This window comes from Narcine bancroftii, chromosome 11 (assembly GCF_036971445.1).
Source record: "Narcine bancroftii isolate sNarBan1 chromosome 11, sNarBan1.hap1, whole genome shotgun sequence".
NCBI classification, from domain to species: Eukaryota; Metazoa; Chordata; class Chondrichthyes; order Torpediniformes; family Narcinidae; genus Narcine; species Narcine bancroftii.
In genome coordinates, this window is record NC_091479.1 from 6,147,886 (window position 1) to 6,167,940 (window position 20,055).

Genomic DNA, 20,055 nt, shown 5'->3' on the forward strand with positions numbered 1-20,055 from the left:
CTGAGTTCTAAGGTTGCTAATTAACAGCAGAGAAAGTCAGGTTATTTGCTTGCATTTTCCCCCTATTGCATAGCTGCCTCCACACGAATCTAATTACCTGCATCTGCTTTGGATCTTGGTTGTTCAAGAGTAGTTTATTACCAAAACTCCCAACCAATAGTTATTTTCAAAGTCCTTCAGAAATGCTTTAAATTGCATCCTGTTGAAGTGGAAGGCCAGGGTGCCAGTAAATTAACTTGTACCAGTCACCAGGCAATGTTCCTGCAGTTTGGAAGAGTTTGCTGTGCAGAGTTTTGATTTTAGTCATAGAAGCAAAGTTTCAATCTTGGTCTTGACCATTTGTTTTCTCTGTTCAATGTGATTTTGTTATCTTCAACTCCTCCTTTGATTACACTGGACAACAAATTATTTTCAAAAGGTTTACTTCCTGAAAAAAAATTGGGGATTGTGGTCAACAACTTCAAGCTGAACTCAAAAATAATTTCAGATTTGCTATATCAAGTAGGAAGTTGGAGAAACATTAAATTAACTTTTATCAAATTTAACATGTTTAATCACATCACGGTGACACGTTGCGTTAGTTCAATCGACCCAAAAACGTTTTGCCGCTGATTTTCGTTTGTTCTCAGCATCTGATGCCCCTCATGTCAGTGTCCAACGACAGTCAGCCAGCATTGATAGATTTCAGTAGCCCTAAACCCACTTTTCCAGGGTCGCAATGTCCTGGTGAAACCTTTCACCGTGTTCGTCACTGACGGCATCAAGATGAGTGGGGAAGGAGGCCAAGTGCGAAAGCAGAAAATGAATTTTCAATGACACGTTGCATTTCACAGTTTTGGATGCTTGAAGTGGACTTAAAATGTGACAGGAAATCACAAAAATAGGTTAGATCTAGAAAACAGTCTGTGATAAGAAAGTTTTAAGTTGATATTCTTGATCAGCACCCCAAATCCATAAAATACACCCAAAAGTGTTCAGGAAGCAAAATCTTTGTTGTCCAGTGTAATTTTTTTTACCCATTTTCCATGTAACCTTGCCCAGTGGGCTGATGAAGTAACAGTGCAGCTCAGTTGATGGGAGCGTGGCCAACAGCATCCCAGAGGAAGCAGTGAAACTGACAGTTTGTGCCTTCTGGAGTTAATGGGGCACTGAGCTTCATGCAGATAATCAGATGCAAGAAATTTCATGACACTTTGTTGAACAGTTGGAGAGTCCTCCCAGGTTGAATCAATAACTTCCTAACTAGCAGGATTTTATTGCAGCCAAGAAGTTACCAAGCTTCAAAACTAATTTGTAGTTTGATAAAGTGTTTTGCTATTATAAACTATGAGATCAATTTCAATCCTTTTATATTTAGATGCAATTTTATTTTAATTTAATTTAAAAAAAGTTTTAAATTTAATTTTAGACATTTAGCACGGTAACAGTCCCTTTTGGTCCATGAGTCACCCAACTTACACCCAATTAACCTACAAGCATTGGTACGTTTTGAAGAATGGGAGGGAACCGGAGCCCCCAGAGGAAACCCATGCAGACATGGGGAGAGCGTATGAACTCCTCACAGACAGTGGGAGATTTGAACCCCGGTCTCAATCGATGGTGCTGCCTCAGCATTGTGCTAACTGTAACACTACCTGTGCCCCCCCCCCCCAACTATGTGGAAATTATAAAATATTACCCAGTTTGTAGTATTGTTGGATCTCATGAAACAATCGGTGATCTGAGGGGTACAACACTCCTCTGCTGTGAGAATCTAATCAACAAATCGACTAGTTAATATTTTCAGCTCCTTTTCCTTACTTGCTACCTCACATCTAACATTCCCTTTTGAGCAGTTTCTGTCCCTGTCAATCAAATAAATAATTACTTACCTATCATTTTACCTCTGAATTTCATCAACATTAATTAATTAAACTTTATTCTGTTGATCCAGGCTAATTAATGAACAAACTAAATTAAATCCTCTCTTAATCCTTTCGTGTCCAATTAAAGCAATAAAAAATAAATTGTTCACTCTCTTCCCCTTTGCCAACAACAAATAAATTCTCATTGTCAGCTTCTCTCTTTGCTTCATACTTCAGCTGCTCCAAAACTCTGAGACTGCGATCATTTTCCTTTGTCTAGGATGGAGGTCACTGTGCCGGGGCACAGGTTTTGTGGTGTTAAATTTAAATTTAGACATAGAGTACGGTAACAGGCCCTTCCGGCCCATAAGTCCGTGCCGCCCAATTACACCCAATTAACCTGCACCCCGCCCCCCAATACGTTTCGAATGGTGGGAGGAAATTAAAACTCCCAGGGAAAACCCACTCAGACAAGGGGAGAACGTACATACTCCTTACAGACAGTGCAGGATTCGAACCCTGGTCCCAGTCGCTGGCTCTGTCATGGCGTTGTGTTAACCGCTACACCAACCGTGCCTCCCTCTTTGAAGCTTCTCCTCAGCAGTGATTAATGAGGAGCCATCCTCCTCGTTACTCTGCAGCAACACTTCCTTGCCAGATAGAGGCAGTGGGCAGGCTGGGCAGACCAGCTTCATCTTTTCCCCTTGTTCTGATGGCTCTGGCATTGATGTGTCTGAAGCCAAGCACATTCAGCCAGGGAAACATTGCAGATTGAGAACATCAGTGGGAGAAAAAGATCCAAAACTCTTCATCAGGACGTCGACCGTTCCTTTTGTCCCGCTGATGTCTTCTACCCGTTGAGTACCTCCAGCCGGTTGCTTGGTTTTGGCAATTACACTATTTTAGGAATTGTTAGATGAGATGTTCCTTCTCTCACAACAAATAGACAGAGGAATCAATGACCTTGACCTGACAATGCCTGTACCATATATACACATGTAATAATTCAATTTTGTGGCCAATTTTTAGGGTAAAATTAGGGGGTTGACTATTATACATACACTACTTTTGACAGCTGTAAGTACCTGCATTGTTTGAGACGTCGGGAGCTCAGATGGGTGAGCAGGTGGCTGGGACCAGGTGGTGTCCAAGTTCGGGATTTTGGGAGCTCGAATGGACGAGTGGCCAAGGCTTAAGCAAGAATCCACAGTTGGGACAACAGGAGCTTAGATAGGTGGGCGGGCAGCCAGGACTGGGTGGTAAGTCGAAGTTTGGGATGTTGGGAGCTTAGATGGGTGGGTGGCCAGGGTATGGTCAGGATGTCAGACCTCAGATGGGTGGGCAGCCGGGACCAAAAATAGGGCGGGGGCTCAACTTTTACACGGTATTGACCATTACACATGCATATACAGTACATCCCGTAGCCCTGATACAGTTTGGGTAAAATGGTTCAATATTCCCAACTCTTCATTTTGTTGCGTATTCCCTGGAAATGGGTTGTCCAGATCACTGTATCCATGTCCTTCACAACCTTTTCACTTCCATTAATTTCAACTGTCTTTCACCCAAAAAACAAGATCAGCTTCCTTTATCTTTCCAATAAATTAACAATCTCCTCGTGATTATCCAAGGAATATGTGGATTGTTTGTTGGAGTTAACAACTGTGTCCCAGTGTAGTATCCTAATGCATTCAGAGATAGAAAAGAACAGAAAGATGGTAAAGGCAAGATGATACACAAATGCCTCAGATGTGATTTGCCAGAGTGCACTTGCTCGTGAGGGTAAGAAGAGTGAATGTGTGCAGGAGGGAGGGATTCAGATTCTTGTATTATTGGTGAGAGTTTTAGTTTCCTCCACAAGGAGGGGACAATATCCTGGTGGTGAGATTCGCTCCTGCTTCTTGGGACGGCCCAAAATAGTTGTCTGGAAGATGTAAAAAGTCAAAGCAAGAAAACCCAGTGGACAGAAGATGGATATAAATATTCCTAGTTAACACAGTGCAAGAAATAAACGTGGTGTTTCAGTCGTGCAGGCAGGCCGTTGTGTGGCACTGAAGGGATTAATGTAGTAGGGGCAGTTCAAGAGCCTAATAGCTGTCGGGGAGAAAGAACTGTTGTTGAACCTTGAGATGGTGGTTTTCAGGGGTCTGTATCTTCTTCCTAAAAGTACCCGCAAGAAGAAAAGCTCGGGAATGCGTGGAAGAGAATAGTGATGTCTTGAAGCATTTCCAAACTACGAAAGGGGGTCATAAAGTGCCTGAAATTGGATGTCCTCTGTGCCTGACTGTGTACCCAAGCACACTGCCACTCTGGGCTCCACCATGAGCACCAACATTAACCACCCTCTATCTTCCAGTTCCTCACCTGTGATGCAAATATCATACCATTATCACCTTCTTGCTGGTTTCCAGTTCCATATACAGACATATGGCACATCCCACATCCATTCGCTGTTTCAACACCCACCCTCCCATGGTGCGCTCTCTCTTTCTCCATCTCCTACCCCTCTCCCCCTTCTCCATCTCAACCATTGAGTTCCTCCTGCAGTTTGTTTTCACTCAGCTAAGCAACTTGGTGGGGCATGGATGAGTTGAACCAAAGAACACAGATCATAGAAATCTACAGCACAGTACAGATCCTTTGGCCCACAGTGGCATGCTGACATAATAACCTGCTCTACCAGATGCTTAGAATTCCCTGCTGTATAACCCTCCATTTATCTCAGTTCCATGTACCTATCTAATGGTCACTTAAAAGATCCTATTGTCCCTGACCTCCTCCTCCATTCAGCCGCACATTCTAACCACCCCTCACTCGCTGTGTGAAGAATTTGCCCCTGTATTTACTCCCAAGCACCTTAAAACTATGCTCCCTGGGGAAAATCCTCTGGCCGTTCACACAATCATCATCTTGTATTCCTCCATCAGGTCACCTCTCATCCTCTGTCGCTCCAAGTTCACCCAACCAAGGGCCAACTGAGTAACTCTGTGACTCCATGTTCTTGCCCTGTCCGTTATTAATTTCATAATTGTGTTGAACTTTTAACATTTAATTTGTATTTTGTGTCAGTTGTGCCTCAGTGAGTATCTGTCCCATTTCTGATGTGCAGAACAACACAATGGGATAACAGTGAGGGAGAGCTGTGCCTCTCTCAGTGGAAAGACTTATAGGCATGAAGGGCTCCGGCCCGAATCGTTGGTAATATATCTTTACCTGCTATGGACAAGGCGAGACTGGCTGAGTTTCTCCAGCATTTCCTTGTGATTTTACTCTCTCAGAATTATTCTTGGCTCCAAGTGACTTTCACCCCTCCCAATGGTTCTAAAAACCCAGATAATACTGGACAACAAAGATTTTGCTTCCTGAACATTTTTGGGTGTATTTTATGGATTTTGGGCTGATCATGAAAATCACCTGAACATTTTCCTATCACGTACTTTTTTTTAGATATAACCTATTTTTGTGATTTCCTGTCCTATTTTAAGTCAACGAGCAGACAAAACCACGATGTGCAACATGTCATTGAAAATTCATTTTCTGCATTTACACTTGGCCTTCTTCCCCGCTGATCTCGGTGCAGTCAGTGACGAACGTGGTGAAAGGTTTCACCAGGACATTGCGACCATGGAAAAGTGGTATCAGGGAAATGGAATCCATTGATACTGGCCGACTATTGTTGGACACTGACACGAGAGGCATCAGATGCTGAGTACAAACGAAAATCAGCGGCAAAATATTTTTAGGTCAGTTGAACTAACGCTATGTGTCGGCATCATTATACGATTGCACATGTTAAATTTGATAAAAGCTAATTTTATGTTTCTCCAAATTCCTACATGATACAGCAAATCTGAAATTATCTCAAACTACAGGGGAATCACGTTGCTCTCCATTGCAGGCAAAATCTTCGCTAGGATTCTACTAAATAGAATAATACCTAGTGTCGCCGAGAATATTCTCCCAGAATCACAGTGCGGCTTTCGCGCAAACAGAGGAACCACTGACATGGTCTTTGCCCTCAGACAGCTCCAAGAAAAGTGCAGAGAACAAAACAAAGGACTCTACATCACCTTTGTTGACCTCACCAAAGCCTTCGACACCGTGAGCAGGAAAGGGCTTTGGCAAATACTAGAGCGCATCGGATGTCCCCCAAAGTTCCTCAACATGATTATCCAACTGCACGAAAACCAACAAGGTCGGGTCAGATACAGCAATGAGCTCTCTGAACCCTTCTCCATTAACAATGGCGTGAAGCAAGGCTGTGTTCTCGCACCAACCCTCTTTTCAATCTTCTTCAGCATGATGCTGAACCAAGCCATGAAAGACCCCAACAATGAAGACGCTGTTTACATCCGGTACCGCACGGATGGCAGTCTCTTCAATCTGAGGCGCCTGCAAGCTCACACCAAGACACAAGAGAAACTTGTCCGTGAACTACTCTTTGCAGATGATGCCGCTTTAGTTGCCCATTCAGAGCCAGCTCTTCAGCGCTTGACGTCCTGTTTTGCGGAAACTGCCAAAATGTTTGGCCTGGAAGTCAGCCTGAAGAAAACTGAGGTCCTCCATCAGCCAGCTCCCCCACATCTCCATCGGGCACACAAAACTCAAAACGGTCAACCAGTTTACCTATCTCGGCTGCACCATTTCATCAGATGCAAGGATCGACAATGAGATAGACAACAGACTCGCCAAGGCAAATAGCGCCTTTGGAAGACTACACAAAAGAGTCTGGAAAAACAACCAACTGAAAAACCTCACAAAGATAAGCGTATACAGAGCCGTTGTCATACCCACACTCCTGTTCGGCTCCGAATCATGGGTCCTCTACCGGCACCACCTACGGTTCCTAGAACGCTTCCACCAGCATTGTCTCCGCTCCATCCTCAACATCCATTGGAGCGCTTACACCCCTAACGTCGAAGTACTCGAGATGGCAGAGGTCGACAGCATCGAGTCCACGCTGCTGAAGATCCAGCTGCGCTGGATGGGTCACGTCTCCAGAATGGAGGACCATCGCCTTCCCAAGATCGTGTTATATGGCGAGCTCTCCACTGGCCACCGTGACAGAGGTGCACCAAAGAAAAGGTACAAGGACTGCCTAAAGAAATCTCTTGGTGCCTGCCACATTGACCACCGCCAGTGGGCTGATAACGCCTCAAACCGTGCATCTTGGCGCCTCACAGTTTGGCGGGCAGCAACCTCCTTTGAAGAAGACCGCAGAGCCCACCTCACTGACAAAAGGCAAAGGAGGAAAAACCCAACACCCAACCCCAACCAACCAATTTTCCCTTGCAACCGCTGCAATCGTGTCTGCCTGTCCCGCATTGGACTTGTCAGCCACAAACGAGCCTGCAGCTGACGTGGACTTTTTACCCCCTCCATAAATCTTCGTCCGCGAAGCCAAGCCAAAGAAGAAAGATGTGTCGGCATCATTATACGATTGCACATGTTAAATTTGATAAAAGCTAATTTTATGTTTCTCCAAATTCCTACATGATACAGCAAATCTGAAATTATTTTGGCGTTCAGCCTGAAGTTGTCTATCGTAATCTCCAACTTTTGTCTAGGAAGCAAACCTTTTGAAAATGTGTTGTCCAGTATTATTGGTCATTATTACACTGCAGCTTCCACTAATTTATCATTGCATTGCTAACCTCGCTGTGAATAAATTGCTTGTTGTTTTGCTCTCGGAAGTTAAGCAGGCTCAGGCCTGGTCAGTACTGGAGGGGAGACTGCACGGAACACCAGGTGCTGTAGGTTTCTGTGAGGGGCGCTGGGCAAAGTGGTGACTCTCTGTCTGCAAACTATCCTTGTGGGCCACACAACCCAGACGCTGGAGCTCATGAACAGATTTTGAAACATGTTGAACAATATCAGATACATTAGTGGATACATCGGGTACATACGAACAACATTCAGAACCGACAACAGCACACGTGCCATCCTGTTTTGCTAAAAGAAAATCCAGGGCCATACGATTCTGTAAAGCCACTGTCCTGACAGCAGAGAGCTCGTGATTAAGGTCATTAAGGCCCTGACTGACAGACGAAAGGGCGAAGGATGTCTCACTGGCAATAGAACTCATCAGATCATATAATTTGTGAACCTCTTGGGAAATACGAATAACGCCATAACCTGGGATCAAGGCGCCAAAGAAAATCTTGGCACCTGAGAGGGCACGTCTATGCCGAAGAACAGGGGACATACGCATAAGTGAGGGATGATCCTGTAAACGGGAAATATGATGCAGGTAGGGGACGGTGTATGCCAAATAGCAGCAACCACCCCAGGTAAGGGGTAACCATGCAAAGGCACGAGACCCACAAACCCAATAGGTCCCGTTCATAGGGTACTTGGAAATAAAAGGGGAATATGCCAGACAGTCACTGTATCCCAATGCATCAGCAGGCTTATCAGGGAACTTACAAAAGCAGATAGAGCCCTTCACATGTTGAGAAACAATAAAATAGGGGGGTGTGATATTATAAGGTGAGGTAGAAATATGCCATCCTTGAAAAATACCCAAAATTTCACTTAGACTAAAGAACCGGGCCTCCTCAGGCACAGGCTTATTAACATCAATGTGAACCCTGCCTTTGGAGGGATCAAAATATTTCCAGGCAGCAACCTCCTTTTGGGTGAAAGGAATGGGGATCATGGGAATGCCTGTACCGGTATGCAAAGGGCTAGGGTACAAGTCCAACAATCAGATATATTCAGTCGGTGAGCGTATGCATAGGAAACATGGAGAAAGGAATTGTCGGACAAATCTGAAGGAATATTAGATGGTGAACTAGACAACCAACCCTCCACAGAACCGGAATCCTCCTACCACTTAGCGACAGGTGGTGCAGAGTTATTACAAGACAAAAAGTGGGTACAAAAATTACCATCACAGAAGTAGGGGTCGACTCCTTCAGTTGGTCCATCCACAAACAGAATAAAGGAACCGTGACCGGCAATAACATATTTATATAAGCTGCACTTGAGGCGAGTGACCGAGGACCTCATTGGTGTAATGCATCGGGCCATGTCCCCCACGGGCAACTCCCTCAGAATGTCCTCAACATTACAAATCCAATTGCTGGCACCAAAGCAGCTGTTAAGCCAGATCAGCAGGAGTGCAAGACGGAGGATCTGGAACAAAGAAGCCTGACATATGTCACTCACGATGCCGTAAGCATTCGGTATTTAAACAAACTAAACCATCCTGTCCCTCAATAGCTACCCACCGAGTGTTACCCTGGGCAGGTGTCACTATTTCCCCTTTTACAGGAGGGCCACTACCTGATGGTGCCACCCATACCTTTTGTCATTCTCTGGCTCGGGAATGGGGGGGCAATGATTGTTTTTCCTCTGGATTAGGCTGTAGTTCAGAATCGTGAAGAAGTCGGTGGAAAGGTGTACCTCCCTTTAAAGGGCGATGATTCAAATTGTCGACTGCCTGCTGCAGCACATGGCACCACCCCTTCAGGGTCCCCAGTGGTGTTAACAAACGAATTTGTTCCTTCAGTAAGCCATTCATTCGTTCAACTAACCCGGCAGCCTGTGGGTAATAAGGAATATGGTGGACCCATAAGATACTGTTGTCAGTTGCCCAATCACAGATTGCCTTCCCGGAGAAGTGTGAGCCATTATCAGATTGAATTTCTTCTGGTACATCATAACGAGAAATTAAATGGTTTAGTCCTTGGATAGTGCTAGCTTGGTCAGCCGTCTTGGTGGGAAAAGCAAAAACCAGGCCCGAAAAGGTGTCAACCATTACCAGGATGTAACGTTTACCCATACAATCTGGCATGGGGCCTATGTAATCAATTTGCCAGACCGCAGCTGAGCGATCTCCCCATCTTATTCGGCCATGCGGACCAGGAGGAACGGTGAGGGACTTCACAAGCTGGCATGCTGAGCATGTACGCACAACCATGCGGACATCGTCCTGATGGACGGGTAAGGCATGTGTACGGGCCCACATAGCTGATCCCTTCTCCCCCAAATGGCCACTCTGTTCGTGTGGCCATCGAGCCAGGGGGACAGTATCGGCGCGGCTGATAGTGCCAAGCTGATCTGCTACTGCATTATGTTGTGCCATGTTTGTCGTCGCATTGGTATGGGCATCAACGTGATATATGGTTATCTCACGATGATGGGAAACATCCCACAGCTGTTTGCCCCATACTGGGGCACAGCTGTTCCTGTTAGGTTAAAAGGAGGGGCAAAAGGTTTGAGAGAGCCGTGGTTTTCAAGGAATATTGGAAACTTGGTTCGAAGAAAAAGGGAGGCGTACATTAGATATAAGAAGCATGGAGTTAAGGAGATGTTTGAAAGATACATTGAATGTAAGAGGAATCTTAAGAGAGGAATTAGGAAAGCTAAAAGAAGGTACGAGGAAACTATGGCAAGCAGGGTGAAAACTAATCCAAAAGAGTTCTACAAATATGTTAATGGTAAGAGGAAAGCTAGAGACAAAATTGGTCCCTTAGAAAATCAGAGCGGAAAACTGTGTGTGGAGCCTAGAGAAATGGGGGAGATATTGAACAGTTTCTTTTCTTCGGTATTCACTAAGGAGAAGGATATTGGGAGATGTGAGATAAAAAAAAGCAAATTGGGTAAATATGGGGAATATAGAGATTAAAAAAGGTGTAGTTTTAAGGCTTTTGAAGAATATAAAGGTGGATAAGTCTCCGGGACCAGACGGGATCTTCCGCAGGACATTGAGAGAAGTGAAGGAGGAAATAGCAGAGGCTCTGGCGGTAATTTTCCAAATGTCATTAGATATGGGGATAGTGCCGGAGGATTGGCGCATTGCGCATGTGGTTCCGTTATTTAAAAAGGGTTCAAGGAGGAAGCCTGGCAACTATCGGCCTGTAAGTTTGACGTCTGTGGTAGGTAAATTAATGGAGAAAATTCTTAGAGATAATACTTATAAACATCTGGATAGACAGGGTCTGATCAGGAGCACTCAACATGGATTTGTGGGAGGAAGGTCATGTTTGACCAATCTGATTGAATTTTTTGAAGAGGTGACTAGGAACGTGGATGAGGGTAGCGCAGTGGATGTTGTCTATATGGACTTCAGTAAGGCCTTCGATAAGGTACCACATGGAAGGTTAGTTAGGAAGGTGCAGTCTTTAGGTATAAATTTTGAGATAGTCAAATGGATTGAACATTGGCTGAAAGGGAGAGGCCAGAGAGTGGTAGTGGATAATTGTCTGTCAGGTTGGAGGCCGGTGACCAGTGGTGTGCCTCAAGGATCTGTATTGGGCCCATTGTTGTTCGTTATATACATTAATGATCTAGATGATGGGGTGGTGAATTGGATTAGTAAATATGCAGACGATACTAAGATAGGTGGAATAGTGGATAATGAAGAAGGTTTTCAAGGATTGCAGAGGGATTTGGGCTGCTTAGAAAAGTGGGCTGAAAAATGGCAGATGGAATTTAATGCTGATAAGTGTGAGGTGCTTCATTTTGGTAAGAAGAATCAGAATAGGACATACGTGGTAAATGGGAGAGCATTGAGGAATACAGAAGAGCAGAAAGATTTAGGAGTAACGGTACATCGTTCACTGAAGGTAGAAACTCACGTGAATAGGGTGGTGGAGAAGGCTTTTAGTATGCTGGCCTTTATCAATCATTGCATGGAATATAGGAGTTGGGAGGTGATGTTGAGATTGTATAAGACGTTGGTGCGGCCTCATTTGGAGTTCTGTGTGCAGTTCTGGTCGCCTAATTATAGGAAGGATATAAACAGAGTGGAGAGAGTGCAGAGAAGGTTTACCAGAATGTTACCTGGGTTTAAGCATCTAGAGTATAGGGAGAGATTGGACAGATTAGGTCTTTATTCTTTGGAGCGTAGAAGGTTGAGAGGGGATTTGATAGAAGTATTTAAGATTATGAAAGGGATAGACAGAGTGGATGTGGATAGACTATTTCCGTTAAGAGGAGGAAAGATTAAAACAAGAGGACATGAGTTAAGAATTAAGGGGCAGAGGTTTAGAGGTAACATGAGGGGGAACTTCTTTACTCAGAGAGTGGTAGCCGTGTGGAATGAGCTTCCGGGAGAAATAGTGGCGGCGGAGTCAATTGTATTATTTAAGAAAAGGTTGGACAGGTATATGGATGAGAAGAAGATGGAGGGTTATGGGCATTGTGCAGGGAGGTGGGACTAGAAAGGGGTGTTTGGTTTGGTACGGACTAGAAGGGCCTAATGGCCTGTTTCCGAGCTGTAATTGTTATGTTATGTTATATGTTATGGACGGTCATGTACCAGCCAGTCGTTCTTTTGCCAATCAGACATCCAAACCACTAGTCCATTAGCCACAGCCCAGGAATCAGTAAACAAGCGAAGAGGGTGATCATGGAGGTCTAGTGGTAAAGTGACCGCCTTCAACTCAGCATACTGACTGGAGCCATCATCCCCCTCCTCCAATAAGTGAGTTCCTGACCTGGGATGGTAAGCCACTGCCTTCCACTTCTGCTTTCCTTGCACCCACCGGCTGCTATCATCAGTAAACCAGGCATCCTCTTGTTCTGCTGGAGTGAGCGAATCATTTGGTTTACCCCACTGAACTGGTGAAGCGGGTAAGGGAGGGGGCAAGGTGGGTTCAACGTCCTCATGACAAGACGGAAGATCAGCCACCTGTTCGTGCATGCGGCCCACCCCTTCAGGCCCTCTCGTTGCACGACTCTGAATCTACCACTTCCATTTAACAATAGAAGACTGCTGAGCCCGCCCAATCTTTAGATTAGCGTCATTAGCCAGGACCCAGTTCATTATTGGAAGTGCAGGTCGCAAATGAACATCTGCATCGCCTGTCATTCTTTCAGTTTCCAGCAGGCCCCAGTAACAGGCTAGTAACTGTTGTTCAAAAGCAGAATAACGAGTGGCAGCCTCGGGCATGGTACGTGACCAGAATCCCAGTGGGACTCGGTGGCCCTCTTGTTTCTGCCAGATGCTCCAGGATGCCACATCATTAGTAACGGAGACCTGTAGTTCATAGGGGGTATCTGGGATGCAGGGAGCAATGGGCAGGGCCTGAAGAATAGCCTGCTTGGCGGACTGGAACGCCCTTTCCTGATCATCACCCCATACAAAGTCTGTTTTCTTTCTTTCTTTTTCAATCTTATTATTATTATTATAATTTATAAACACATACAGTTCAAAGAGATATAAAAAATACATAGTAAGTAATGAATTAATACAGAGATATTAAACAATAATATTACAGAATAAAAATATATCATTAAAAAAAATTTTAGATCAGTTTAGGGTGTGAACTATCTCTAAAAAAAAAAGATATAATTAATAACAATATATGAAAAAGAGTCTGTTTTCTTTCGGGTAACATTATACAGAGGACGTAAAAGCAATGCCAAGTGTGGAATATGGCATCGCCCGTATCCCAATAACCCCAGGAAACGCTGGGTCTCTTTTTTGTTAATAGGAGTGGCCAAGACTGCGATCTTATTGCGAACTTTATCAGGAACCACCTGTTCTCCAGCATGCCACTGAATTCCAAGGAAGATAACTGTCTGGGACGGGCCCTGTACCTTGGCGGGGTTAATGGCCCACCCTCTTTGCATCAGGGTATCTTGGACACTCTCCATACCTTCTTGTACCATCTCTTCCGTGGCCCCTTGGATCATCACATCATCAATATAATGGTGAATTGAGAGGGAAGGCGATACTGGCACCGTCTCCAAATCACGGGAAATTAGGCTGTGGCAAATAGTGGGAGAGTGTACATAGCCCTGAGGGAGGTGGGTGAAGGTATACTGGCGCCCCTTCCAAGTAAAGGCGAACTGATCCTGTGAGACCTCAGCTATAGGAATACTGAAGAAGGCGTTAGCGAGATCAATGACAGCACACCATGTTCCCGAGTTCCCAGTAGCAATGTTTTCAGTAAGGGTAACAATGTCCGGAACTGCCGAAGCAAGTGGTGGGGCCTGTTTGTTCAAAAAACGATAGTCAGCTGTCATTCTCCAGGAGCCACCCGGCTTCACTGGTTTTGGGGGGGAGGCACCATCACAGGATCCCACTTAGCCCGACCCACCACTAATCTTTTAGTAATAGTCCGAATTCCAAATGCAAATCCCCCTTGGCTAGTATTAAGGGCTGTACCGGCCAACATATTAATACGCAGGATACACTCATCAGTGGTAGCCACCAGGGCATGTAACCATATAGGGAAGGGGCATCACCCACCATGGTGCGGACTTTTATTTCCTTCGCCAGGGTGATCGCTCCTCCCATCCCCTCTATTCAAAATGTTGGTCCAGTCCAGAGGTCAGGGTTACCCGGAATCACCGAGTGCTCTGCACCGGTATCGACCAAGGCCAAATATTGGCGGTCATTACCTCCACCCCAATGGATTGTTAATGGTATGTAGGGCCGTGGGTCCCCGTGTATCCACTGTATCTCAATGGAGTAGACACGGGGGCCCTGCCCACAGCCTCATGCTTTAGTAGGGTTTGGGGGCTTCCAGGCCCACATGCCACTATTATCCATAAGAGCCTTTTTAACCATTTGTTGTATCTCATCACGGATAACTGGAGCAAGAGAAGCTGGCTCAGTGGGAGCAGTAGTGGGAGCAGGAGGCACAGCTGGGCCAGGAGGACTCAGCAGCTGGGGATGATGTTCCCCTGCTTTTCTCTCATAAAGGGCATAAAGGACCGCAGTAGGTTTCCCATCAATATCACTTTTAGGTACGCCTAACTTTAACAAGGTCAGAAAAAGGTCCTTTCTTGTCGGTCCGTTATGAGCAGCAGCCCCTCTCTTTTCATCCTGCTTGTCTGATTTAACCTGGGTTGTACATGAGTGGATTTTACCTCCCAACTCTAATTCTCGAAGCCCAGATAAGGCATGCACCGCCTCAGACACAGGGTGCCCAATTAGCGGACTAGTTACGGACAGAACCAGTCCCCGTACAGTGGGTTGGGCGGAACGAACCAATCTGGTATGCATTCCAGCTGTGAATATCTCTTCATCAGGGCTCCCCTCCCATGTACCCTCAGCCTCAAACGCCCTGCATACAAGGCAGAGGTCAGGGCCTGCTGACGAATTACTGCTATACCTCCTCTGGGGTGCCCCAATTGTTCTGTAAATGTAAATCCAAATCTACTGGTGAGGGGTATACTCGTAGCAGGGCATCCCCGAGACTGGCAAGTAAGTAATCCACCTCTCTCCCTCTACCCCGCAACTCAGCAGTGACCCGGATATCAGTAGACAATGTTCCTAATCCCAACAATTCCTCAGGGGTTAAATATACATTACCCCCTCCTTGCTCCCAAACACGCAGGAGCCATGCTGCCAGAGTTTCTCCTGCCTTTTGCCTGTATCGATCTCCAATGGCAGCCAGCTCTTTTACAGAGAAATCACGGATCATTGACGGTTTCCGACCTCTGTTCCCACTTTGACCCACAGGGTCCTTTGCCCAGTGGACAGGACGAGGCCTAGGCCATCCCGTAGAAGTGGTGGGCCATAGAGCATAAGCAGGGGTTCGGGTATTTTCCCCTGGGTCCTCTTGGGAGATCAGGGTATCTATCCCTTCAATCTCTTCCCTTACATCATCCCCCCTTCCGTCTGTTTGGGAAGTCTGCTGCCTTATAGGGCGGGCATGAACAGCAGGTGGAGAGGGCAGTATGTTAGACACATGCTGAGGAGTATCTGCATTATTACCATGGTCATCTTTCCAGATATTCCCGTCCCATTCATCAATTAAATCAGGATCGTCGCCATTCCTTATCATGGCACGAATACGATGTGGATCGGGTTCTACTCCATGCCTTTCTTTATCTGCACAGACCTGCTGCCGGAGTTTAATATTACGGCAGATCGTTTGGGCATGCTTATCCTCCCATTCTTTGGCTCGGTCCTGACTGGTGCAAACAATTTCACTCATCATGTCGCAGGGCTTCTACCTCCTCCTCTAGTTGCTCTCTCTTACGCTGAGGTTCTACTTCTCGCTGAACTGATTCTGCTTCACGCTGAACAGAGTGGCGTAAGGCTGTGGCCAGCAGCCAAAAACCGTCCGTCAGCATCCCCTTTTTAACAGGAAATTTACTTTCTCGAACGAGAGTGGCAACCTGCTCTCCCAGAGGCGCACTTGATGGATCTAACTTCTCATCCCAACTGAGGGGTGGTCCCAACAAAGACAGGGTATTGGCCAACATGCCAAACCCATCGTCTTTGGAAGTCCAACGCGGAATCAAGAACTGCTCAGGGCTCACCTCCTTCTTTCTGTGAACCATCTTGAGACCAATCCTGCTCACTGCACCAACTGTCTTGAGTAAACTTGTACCTCTCACTTTGTTCATTTTAGATTGGTCACATTATTCAAGCTACCGAAAGAAAATAGACACACACCGAGAGCAGTTCAGTTTATACAAGTCTTTATTACTAAATCTAAAGCTGAATTCACACTACAACATGCAAGCCCTTCCCAATTATACTTATCAATGCCTGGACTGGTCCCAACTGCCAAAGCGAGGCGATGACTGCACACTTGTAGTAGGTTGTCTGGGCGCCGGTAACAGCTTCTCCACCTCCCTGGACCGGGATGTCGGTTTGGAATCTTGAAGTTCTTCTTCTTGCTGAGAGATGTTTCCACCTCTTGGAGAGTCTCAAACTTCAGCAGTGGGACCATGGCATATATTACCCAAAAGTTGTTTACTTCAGATCTTATCTCTTTGAACAAATGATTTAATTATCTTCAAGGTCTGACAGTCTGCGACCAACAAAAGACTCTTGACCTCATGGTGGAAGTTGGATAATGTCTACTCATTCATATGCATCCCTGGGCCCCATAGTGTAAATTTAGATAATGTCTTCCTGTTCAACTGCATCCTGGACCCCATGGTGGAATTTAGGTGTGTCATAGTGGAATTGAGATTATGTCTTCTAATGCAACTGCATCCCTTCTTGCATCAGCTGGTCTAAATCCTCCATTACAGCCCTGCAGTAGACAACGTTAAAATTTTTTATGTATGTTACATTCTATATAGTATTACATGACAATAATGGAACCTTTACCTTTTACCAAGTTGCACAAGTGCCGACACTTGTATTCCATTGGCCATAGAACATTCAGAAAGAGATGCAAAATGTTTTGTACGAATGAAACGTATACATTAGATTGATAAATCACTAATTAGTCAATCAATTTCTGAAGTAGAAATCAGAGAGTCCTGTCCTTAAATCCCACAGTTTTCCTTTGGCCTCTTGTTCTGCCCAAGATGTATGAAGATGGGGATCCGTCCACTGAGTCGTGGGTAGTACAACCCTGCTGCACACCACCATCTGGTGGTGATAAGACAGGTCCTGACTCACTTTGCAAATGTTCGAGGGCAGGCTTGGAATTACTCCATGAGTTTAGAAAATGCACATGTTTACTTTTGAAATGCTTTTATGAGGACGTGATTCAGTCTTAGTGGCACCACTTGTTGATTCCAGTCCTGGCCTATTCCCAACCCTGTCACTTATCCTGTTGGCTTCATTTAGATTAATCAGGTAAAACAGTCATGCAGCTTTTTGCTGGCCCTTGAATTACTTTCATGGTTTTATTGTGTCTGTGGAGCCTTCACCTTGCCATGCTCACCACCTTCCGCAATGCTCACCACCTTCCGCCATGCTCACCACCTTCCACCTTGCCATGCTCACCACCTTCCACCTTGCCATGCTTCCTGATTGGAGAAGGAAGGGAAGTGGCTGAGGAGCTGGAGGACGGGAGACAGGGATGCAGGAAAGAGGGAGATGGGGGGGGGGGGGGGGGGGGTGGTTTAAAGGAAATTGGAGAAGTCAATATTGATGCCGTCTGGTTGAAGATTGCTGAGACCGAATGCGAGGTGTTGTTCCTCCAGTTTGTGAGTACCCTCAGTGAGGCAGTACACACACACACAGCCATGAACAGACATGTCAGTGTGGTAATGGGGTGTGGAATTGAAGTGGTTGGCCACTGGGAGGTCCTTGCTGTTACAGCAACAGAGCGAAGGCACTAAACCCCCAGCATCTGAACATTTCTTTGTTTTCGTTGACCTCCTGGTAATTCCTTGATTCAGGAATCAATGGCCAGCCCTGTGAAGTCTACCAGAACTTTGATACTGGGGCTGTTGGCCAGGGAAGAGTTCACCTGCAGCTGGTAGATTGGAAGGATTTTGTGGAGACACCTCCAGTGACATGAGGCATGTGCTGAGTCTCATCCAGGCACTGGAGGCACCTATAGGGTGATTTGGTGTCCTGTGACAGAGTGGTTTTCCTCCATTCCATCCCAGTCGACTCCAGGTCTCAGTTACGTTGACAGGGAGGGAGCTACCCTGGCACAGACAATATTGTTAGTGTGCATAAGGGAAGATGTTTCGCACCCATCCCATCACTCATTCTGAGAAATCTCTGTGCATTATTACCTTCCCCAATGAACATCTTCATTCCAGGCAATGCACAGGCACTCTGGCAAATGTCTTCATCAGAATGGTACTTTTAAACCTGTTTATTTAGGACATTAATCTCAAATTGAAGCAAAAACCTATAATTTAAAGAGTTATGAGATTGTACATAGATAAAAACACACTGCTGAAGAAACTCAGCAGGTCAAACAGTGTCCTTTATATAGCGAAGATAAAGATACAGAACCCACATTTCGGGCTTGAGCCCTTCATTAAGGCTTATGCCTTGCCAGGGGTGTGGGTAGAGGCTGGGAACATGAGGGACATTTAAAAGATTCTTGGACAGGCATGTGGATGGAAGAAAAATAGGTGGTTATGAGGTAGGGAGGGTTTGGAACTTTTCAGTAGGAATATAAATAGGTCGGCACAACATCGAGGGTCAAAGGGCCTGTACTAGGCTGTTCTATGGTACAGTTCTGTGATTAATTGAGCTGTCAAGCAATCACTTCTGTTTAATTTTTGTGATTCCTTGGGCAGGTATCTCATGATGACAGTCTTCCATCAGATTTGATCTACTCCATGAAGGTGCCTCCTGCTTATGGACATTTAGCAATGGCTTCCGTCGGCCAGCCTCCTTCCCACCGGAAATCTCTCAAGTCGTTTTCCCAAGATGATATAAATGGAGGCAGAGTTCAGTATATTAATCAAAGATTCAGCCCTCAGGGGGATGTCTTCACAGTCGACGTATCCAACGGATTTAAGTCAGTCGATGGACTAGTGATTGTGGTAGATATTGTCCCTGACGTAATTTCTTTGGAAACCTGGAATATCTCGGTGAGAGAAGGAGATGCACAGGCTCTCAATGAAGACATTTTCAACATTTCCAACTATCTCAACTCCTTGAATTTCACCTTTCACATTATGAAAGCCCCAGAGCATGGCAGGATCGGGCACCAAAGATTTCCTGAAGACAGTCTTTCGCTGTTCACTATGAAGGAGGTAAGGTGGCTCGTGTGTTCTAGACATGGTCAATGAATGAGTGTATGTCCTTTAACTTCAACATGCCTGCCCTTATAAGACAATGAGCAGAAATAGGCTCTTCAGCCCATCTAGTATGCCCCGCCATTCAATCATGAGCTGATCCATTTCCCCACTGCCCACACTTCTCCCCATAACCTTTGCTGCCCTGGTTAATCAAGAACCTATCAATCTCTCCCTTAAATACACCCAATGACCCAGCCTGTGGCAACAAATTCCACAGATTCACCTCCCTCTGGCTGAAGAAATTTCTCTGCATCTTTGTTCCATCCTGAAGTTGTCCCTTTTCATCCTAGACTCTCCCACCGTGGGGAAATAACCTTTCTATCTACTCTGTCCATGCCTTTCAACATACAAAATGTTTCAATGAGATGACCCCCCCCCCCCACCCCATTCTCCTAAATTCCAACAAATGCAGACCCAAGAGCTGTCATAGGCTCCTCAAATGATAACTCTTCAGAATTGACCGATTCTTCCTGCTATCACCTTGGCTCTATGAGTCCCTCAGCCCTCCCAGGGACACGTTCACGTTCAAGGAAGATTCAAACTACTGCATTAACTCATTTGGTTTCACTCTGTCAGAGATATTCCCTTAGGGTTAGGGTTACCCTACCCATCTTTTCCCCCCCCCTTCTTCTCGAACTTGAAAACAAACTGTTCTCTGTCTTTCTCAGTTCTCATGAAGGGTCCCAAAGTTATTTTGATGAAGGGTGAAAAATTTATTATTTCCCTATCCACGGATGCTACATTTCTGCCTGAATGTTTCTGGCACCTTTTTATTTTAGATTTATAG

General features: G+C 45.5%; 1 protein-coding gene across 1 annotated transcript in view; it reads left to right on the forward strand.

Moving 5' to 3' along the window:
- LOC138745843 (chondroitin sulfate proteoglycan 4-like) overlaps window positions 1-20,055 on the forward strand; it is a gene marked incomplete at its 5' end in the record, with an annotated part of 85,636 nt that overhangs the window by 42,638 nt on the left and 22,943 nt on the right. Inside the window, one exon of the mRNA XM_069903225.1 lies at window positions 18,762-19,223. Coding sequence (XP_069759326.1) covers window positions 18,762-19,223 — 462 coding nt within the window. The remainder of the gene's footprint in view (window positions 1-18,761; window positions 19,224-20,055) is intronic.